Source organism: Asparagus officinalis, chromosome 5, assembly GCF_001876935.1.
Source record: "Asparagus officinalis chromosome 5, Aspof.V1, whole genome shotgun sequence".
NCBI lineage: Eukaryota > Viridiplantae > Streptophyta > Magnoliopsida > Asparagales > Asparagaceae > Asparagus > Asparagus officinalis.
In genome coordinates, this window is record NC_033798.1 from 27,827,947 (window position 1) to 27,836,578 (window position 8,632).

The 8,632-nt window shown below is 34.8% G+C and overlaps 1 protein-coding gene across 1 annotated transcript; it reads left to right on the forward strand.

The window, feature by feature from the left end:
- On the forward strand, nt 240-7,881 carry LOC109843090 (ELL-associated factor 2-like). The gene is given in 6 exon segments (XM_020412022.1): nt 240-441; nt 1,011-1,300; nt 1,302-1,327; nt 5,405-5,447; nt 7,006-7,099; nt 7,192-7,881. Coding segments are annotated over 6 exon segments (1,038 nt in total). The 5' UTR covers nt 240-323; the 3' UTR covers nt 7,659-7,881.

Consider the following 8,632-nt stretch of genomic DNA (forward strand, 5'->3'; position numbering starts at 1 on the left):
GGTTAGATATATGTCATTATGGACATTTTGGAATACTTACTTGGAAGTTTAATTGAACCTTAAAAATAAATACATTTGACATTTGCCCGCTTGACCACATGGCCTAAAATATAGAGGGCCTGATTTTGACACAATTTTTTCTAAACTAAGATCAATGATGATGATGATTTATATATAAAAAAAAACATTCGAAAGCTTTTACCACGTCATAAAAAAACGAGTAATGATGATTTGTGTAGAAAAAAGAGGATTCGGAAGCTTTTAACGTCATAAAAAAGCCTTAAAAACAAAAATAAATTTGGGGGAAATTCTCTTGCGAGTAAATGGCGAATAACAACAACGGAGAACCGAGCTCAGCACCTCAAGCGGAGAGATGGTACGAATTAAAGCTAGGTCCATCTTTCAGGGACAATTCTCCCTGCAAATTCTGTACTCTTCGATGTAAGTGATCTTTCTCGAAACCCTGATTTCATTCCCGAAATTTTGCTCCGATCCTTTTATCTTTTAGCTTGAAATTTATGATAGGGTTTTGGATGGCATTACTTGTTCGCTTAATTCCCTACATAAATTTAGGTTTTTGTTGTGCGGATGATGGGGAGTTTTAGAATTTTAGTGGAGTTTGAGATTGAAATTCTTTTGTTATCCGTTGATTTTCATGCTACAGTAGATTTACGTTGAATCTATATGTGCCATTGATCATTAATTTTTTGTCTAGGGTTTCGTTTGACACTGATTCATGAATTAAAATTTTTCTACTGGTGTGGCCTTTAATACGTGTGGATCAAATTATGTTATTATAAGCCTAACGTAACATGTCATTCTTAACTTTTGACTCTTTACTTAAAGTCTCAATGATTAGAGCTTCACAAGCTGTTAGTCAGGTGCTATGCTGTATTGTTGTTGATTCTTTTGATTTTTACTTCCAAGATCTTTGCTGATGAGTTTAGAACAACCTAGTAGTAGGAAAACAATACAAATCAAGACTTTTAATCTTGTCTAAAAATTGACAGATGAATTCAAGCCGGCCTCAATTGATAAGAGTCAGCCTGGATCTCTCCACAAGAACAAGGAGAACAGGGTCGCTGTAGAATTCAATAACAACCAGCCAGGGAAACCTAAGGTGAGCTTTGAAGGAAGCAGTGAGGATTACAAAGACAATGATGCAGTCTTGTTTTTTGATGGAGAGACCTTTCGGCTTGAACGCTTGCATCGGGCTGTTAAGAGACTGCGGCATGTTCGGCAGCGTGGTGAATCTATTGCTGCAACAGCGAACTTGGCATCTGCTACATCGGTCAAGCTGACCAAAACAGCAGCACCTTCAGTCCATGTAAGTTATTTTTAAATTTATGCATAAAACCTTCATTTTTAAACATCAATTTCCTTTGGTGCTTTAATATTCTTTGGTAACTTTTAGATCACCTATTTCTTTTGAAATTACCAGCACTACTTAGACTAGTTGTTTTGAAGTGTCACGTCGCAAGTTCACAAGCTAGAATCTAGAATCTGTTCATGGAGGGATTTGACATTCTCTAAATACATTCATGATGATGACATAATTCTCCTTAGAAAATGATGACACCATTCAACATAGAACTAGTTGGACCATTGAGTTGGTTCATCAAAGCTCAAATTCTTTATTGTTTAAATATTATAGAGATGGTTTGAACTTTGTTTGGCTGGAATTGGTGCTTTTGTTTTTCTTCTTTTAAAATGATAGAGATCCAGTGAAAGCTCTGAAGCCTATACTCTCCAGTTGGCCCCCTACTAGAATTGTTAGTAATTGTAGGATCAATATAGGATCGATGCTGTCACTTGACAAGATGATAGTTTTAGGAGATAGTAAAGATGTCTTTGGAGTTTGGCTAGGAGTGGTATAACTTTGTGCTTTAAGAAACCAATGTAATAGACAAAAAGGGAGCATGATCATCTATAAGCCTATTATAGATCGCTATTCAGCTATGTTACTTGGGTACTTATACCGAAAGCCGTACCTATACCTACCACGTACCCGTATCTGTACCTGTATGACTGTGTGGAAACTTCTTGGACACTTTGTGAAGACATGCACATATTTATTAGGTGTATGCTCAATTATATAATACATGTTTTAATTTAGAACACTACTCATACACTTCTTGAACGTATATCCGACACTCAACATCTATTTCTTATATACCGATCTTATATAAATGCAAATATAATATTGATCTTATGTAAATTATTAATTTTAATGCACATAAATATATACAACATACATATGTATAGCCTTGGCTGCGTACCCTCTTTTTACAAATTTGTTGTGTTCCATACTAGTAACCGAACCCGTACCCATGTAGTTTAACTATCCACTGAAATTTGCTGATCAAATGGGATAAAGCTATAGAAATTTTCACTTTTAAGGAGATTTTCTGTTTGGTGCTTGGTGGGAAGATGACTTGAGGAACTTCTATTCAGCATTATGATTCCCATTGAAGATTGTCATTGAAATATTTGTTCTTTCTAATTAATATATTAGGTTATCAGTGACTTGTCTAACACTATTTTAGTTAGAAAAGTGTAATTTACGGAGAAGGAAAGAGCCCTGACCTGGAATATTGTAAAGACAAATCATGTCAGCCATTGTGTGGGCGAGGAAATAATAAAATTAGAGAAAATTTCTTCAGCTCTTGTCTCCACCGTTGTATACAGTATACAGTATTTTCTAAAAACCCTTTACTATGCCTTAGGTTTTTTTCTTTGGTTTAGATTTCTTACTGTCAAAATCTTTCCTAATCTTATAATTTATAAAAAATGATAATGGAAAAAATACGTTTAATCTCTCTGATGTCATACACTGGAGGCATAAATTTTGAGGGAAAATGCAATTATTAAGAGTTTGATTACCTTTGGACATAAACCTAGAAGGGATTTATTTTGCAGTTGTGGTGGGCTACCTCTTTTATTTCCTTTGGACAGAATAAAATTCAGTACAAAATACTAAACTAGATCAAATGAGAGATGAACTGGGGCCTCTTGGTATTGAGAAAATAGATTTGAAATATAGGATCGCTATAAATTCAGCTTGTGTCCAACTCAGAATATTTTAAGATTTTAAAGAATATGTTCAAAGTTGGTAGTTGGGATTGTTTTAGGCTGAAAGTTGCAAGAGAAATCGGAAGTTGGGATATCTGGATCTAGTGTACGATGAAGTTGCATATCAAGTTAGCTATCTTTCTGCATGTTGTAGAAACTCCCTTAAGTAGAATACTTAAATTAAATGAGAAAAAATTATCAAAAACAAGGAAACTTAGAAAAAGATACTTAAATTTATCAATAAGGTTGCAAAGGGGGATATCAAACAGGACAGAGACACAAGTCCACAAACTTATTGGTTTTCAACTCAACCAAAAATATGCAAAACTCAACCAAAGTATGCATCTAATACAAGTTCTGAGCCCTTCTAGTAAAAGATCAAAGTTAAATGATAACCAATAAGTAGCAGCTATTATGTTTAACATTGAATCTCCTCCAAAGATTCACTATACCCTTCAATAATACTCCTTTATCTTTCAACATAAGAGCTATACAAGCAGTTGATCAAAGATCTTACGAAATAAATTTCTTATTAGGGGCTATTTGGTTCGCATGGAAACCCCAGAAAGGGGGTTTCTTTCTGGGGTTTCCAAGAAATGTCACATCGGCCAAAAAAAAAACAAGCTTATAACCCTTTCTTATTATGTTGTTTGTCTTGCCTCTTAATTATGGCAAAGCTCCCCATGAAAAGGCTGCCATGTCATATTTTGGGGAAATCACATTTCTGAGTTTATTGCTCGGATTTGTAGTAGAAATTGAATAAAACGGAATTAAAAAATTGCAAACAGAAATTGAGGAATTTTTTTTAACCAAAAGAGAAATTGAGAAAAGCATTTCCACCACTTGGTTTCCAAGTGAAACAGGTAAGAAAAACCCTATTCCAGGATAAATTCGGAAATGCTTTGAAAGTAGTTTCTAGGTTAAGTTTTCCTGTTCCTATTTTTCTAGGAAACCAACCAAACAGGCCCTTAAAGTAGAAAAGGTAAAATAAACTGAATAAAGTAGAAAAAGTAGTTTAGTTTAAAAAAGTAAAATAAACGAATATATAAAGTAGAAAAGGTAGTTTTTAGGTTAAGTTTTCCTGTTCCTATTTTTCTAGGAAACCAACCAAACAGGCCCTTAAAGTAGAAAAGGTAAAATAAACTGAATAAAGTAGAAAAAGTAGTTTAGTTTAAAAAAGTAAAATAAACGAATATATAAAGTAGAAAAGGTAGTTTTTAGGTTAAGTTTTCCTGTTCCTATTTTTCTAGGAAACCAACCAAACAGGCCCTTAAAGTAGAAAAGGTAAAATAAACTGAATAAAGTAGAAAAAGTAGTTTAGTTTAAAAAAGTAAAATAAACGAATATATAAAAAGGTATAATATAAGCCTAATCACATGTTATTCTATGCCTGGACAACTTGCTCTAAATGAACTTGTGCATCACACTTTCTTGCAAGCAACCCACATGCCTATATCATAAGGCAGAAGCCGATGTTTAAATCCCAAGTTATTGGTGTTTAATGCAGTAGCTTTTCTTAGACCCAAAAAGTTACCTAAATATGATTCTGCCTAACAGACATGGGCCTAACTATCCTAACCAAGGCTCGAGACTTGTAATTAATTCCATATGTTATTGGTTATATCAATCTGCTGAAGCATTTGAGAAACTGAAACTGCTATTGGCAGAGTAGCTGTTGAGGCATAATTAACACTATAAAAAGCTTCAGAAGCACTGTGATTCTTAAAGGTATACCAATAAAGAACATGGTAAGCTGCTTTTATCTACCATTAGATCAGTTTTAAGGTTTGGTTGCCTGTCAAAATAAGTATACTGTGTTACAATAGACGCTCTGGGACTAGTAGGCTAGCCAGTTCAAAGAAGAAGACAGTTTTGGGCCAGAGGCCTAAAGTTGTGCCATGAGTAAAGGTTTGTAATAAGATGAATGGAGATTTCAAGGGTGGTATATATATATTTACTAAAAGGAAACAGGTGACATGAAATGGGCAAATCATAAGTGTCACAGCATTGTTCTGCACATCTAAAGAATATGTCATTCCTTTGCAACTACGATTAACAGGCTTGGGCACCATATTTCAACGCAAATGCTGGGTCTTACAAGCACATGGATTTTTCAAATTTGTTTCGGAGATCTTATGTATTATTGTTTAATTGCTGATTATCAATCTTATCCAAAATCAGTCATGAAGCACAAACATTTTACTCCATTAAACCTTCAGATTTCTGCTGCTTATATGCAAACTGCGTTATGTCGGTATAGCACAAATTTTGAAAGTGGTTATTAGCATATGTGTTGTACTGAATGGACCTTTCCCTTTTCCTGCTTGCACAGGTTGAGGTGGAAAGGATTGATATTGGCGAACCAGAGAGTCCAGGTATCCTCTACATTCTGTTGGTTAAAAATCTTATGATGATCATTTTTCAGATACATAGATTAGCTAGTTAGTTTTCCTACTGTGCAATATTTTATATGTTGTTTCTCCAAAGTTTCTATTAAATATATCAAGTCAATTTCTTATTACACTATTTATTTATGATTGTAAATATATTTTTGAATACAATGACACATCTGGATACTTACATGGGCTGTAAAGAGGGATTTCAGCGAAGTTACATTTCTCAATATCCATCTTTTGCCCTGTAGTAGATAAGGATTTATAGATATTTGAAAGTTTCCTGTAAAATTTCTTGACTGAAAGCACAATACCTTTGCGGGAGAAATATGACAAGGATAAGCTTTCGATAACTCAAATACTATGTGTTATAAATATTAATAACATCACCTGCTGACAAATCAGTATTTATTTCTTTGTCTGCTGAAAAAGTCAAAAGTATGGGTGCTGTGTTTGACCTTTATCTTGGAGATGAGTGCAATTTCCTTTAGCAGATTTACTATTTTTAATCCTTATAAGTTCATAACCCTTCATTACTCCAGAAGAATCTTGGAAGATTGCTCATCCGAGAGTGTAAGCTATAGTCTATGAGATTTGTTTTATGGCAAATTTCCCTACTGTACATTATTTCCTTGAGAAAGAATTTGACACGATATATTTTGCAATGAAATTGTCAATTTTCAGCTGGCTCTTGCTCAATATGAATTTGTGCTTTTATTAGCCAAACCTCATTGTGATGTGAAAAGTCTGATGCTGTTGAGGCTTATATAGTTCATGTTGACACTAAAGAATAGGAATTTCCCAATTTTTCTTTTAATTCTTCAAGTTGTTTGATGAGTCAACTGCTGTTTTCTTTCGACTTAGACTTCGGCCTGTTAATGGAATTTTTGGATTATTGTTGAAATAGTTATTCCATACATGCCTCTGGTGGCATTTCTCTGTTCTATTTAACTTGCATGAAATTGAGGGCAAATTACAGTAGATGTTTATATCCAATCTTAATGTAAATTTGCGGGTTAATTACAGAAAACCCCCTATGAACTTTTTGGGAGTTGCAGTAAACCCTCATCAACTTTTTTTATTAGATTAAACCCCTCCTGAACTTTACACGTTATTGTACATTACCCCCATGTATTATTTTATTTCACTAAAATTTTTATGACTAAAGAGTTATTTTCGTCTTTTTTGGCACCTGTTTGCCTGCCACATGAGATTTTAGAATTGATGGTGCTAATTTGGAGGTTAAATGATAAATTATTATGTGAAATTTATGAAATAAAATCGTCCATAAGGGTTATGGCAATAACTCCTCAAGTTAGGGGGGTTTAGTGTAATAAATAAAAGTTGATGAGTGTTTACTGCAACTCCCAAAAAATTAATGGGGGCTTTCTGTAATTAATCCTAATTTTGCCAAACACTACCGTTAAGGAATTTTTTTTTTCCTTCCAAAATACAAATATAAAATATAAAGTGGGTAAGTTGCAGATAACCACCTCATCTATAGGTTTAATCTTTTTTAACCACTCAACTTGTTTACTAGCACTTATGGCCCTTGATTTCTTGGGGGATGGGGGAATTATCTGCAATTTATCCTTTTCAAGTGCAAGCCCAGGAGCGATTGAATGCTACAGAAGGTATAGACGAGGGGATTATATGCAATTCACCAGTAAATTATGATGCTTCCTTTGTTATACATTGGTACGAAGCACCTATTGTTGCATTTCAGGAACAAAACCCACTAACAGGACCATGGACTTCAACCCAGCTCCACAAAATGCACACTCTCTATCCCCAGCTCCTAAACTTGATGACGAAGCAGAAGAGAACATAGACATAGATGTAGATGATGATGAAGAGCCGCAACCTAAGATAAACACTGGAGAACAACCATCATCTTCCTATTTCGGCGTTGATATCAACATCCCAACTCAGCATAACGATACGGATGACGAGATTGCTGATGTGGATGTGAGCGATGGTGAAGCAGGAAAGGGGCCTAATGCTGCTGAAGCTTTAAGGGCCCAAGTGAATGCTGAGGAGGGGCAACAACAGAAAGATGATGATGAAGAGAGTTCGAGTTCGAGCGGAAGCAGTGGAAGTGGCAGCAGTGGGAGTGGGAGTGGTAGCGGGAGCAGCAGTAGTGATAGCAGCGACGATGACTCAGCTAGCTCTGCTGGTGATATCGATATCTGATGAGCATTGGTTTGTGGGAAAATTATAAGTTTTGTTTATTGTACTGTGTTGTATGATTAACTGTGGTGAAGTATGATTAACTGTGTTGAAGGAATCAGAAGGGGATTTCCGGTTGCTTCAACTCATATCAGCCTTTCAGTTGCCGATATGTAGGCTGGAAATTTTTGTTACTTTGCTATGTCACCTCTTACAGAATAAATTATACTCCCGATCTTCACCGTAACTATGGGTTTTAAAAATAATTTGTGATGAAATCAGGTACTTTGTGATGAAATCAGGACAATCAAATTGTGTATACAATTTAAACCTGTAACTATCAATGCCTATTAGCTTTAATACAAGTTAATATTTTCCCTGCTTGTACGGAAATTGTTGATATATGCTGGTAGATATAACGAGGCAACAAGTAGCTATGCTAATCGGACGTATCTGCTTATGGATGTATAGAAATTAATTGTTAATGTCTGCTGGTTGATACACAAATAAAGGATTGTCGGTACCCTAGAAAGGAAGATAATGCAATGAAGAAGAGATACACGCTTGGTGCTTGTCTCGTGACCAGTGAACACCGATAACTCGTTTGAAAAACTTCAGAAAGTTATAACTTAAAAGAAATTGGGTTTTTCTTCCCGATCAAATCATTGATATTTTTATATTTGCTCCCCACATCTTTACTATTCTAAATTTACCCCTCAAGTTGTTTACTTCGATCATATTTACCCCACACCTTAATTACAGTTAAAATCTTAACACCTATTAGATTCAAATTACTTCTATAGCCCTATTTAATCGCTTTTATAAAGTAAAATCAGCAATTTAAAATTTAATACATTACAATTATAAATTCTGAAACGCTGTAAACTCCAAAACCCATTATCAAAATGAGATGTCGGTCTGGTTTCCCTCGCGTTCGTGTCGTTCTTCTTTCTTTTTTGGGCGACTTCCTCGTAATCCTGAGGTCCCAAACATAACAA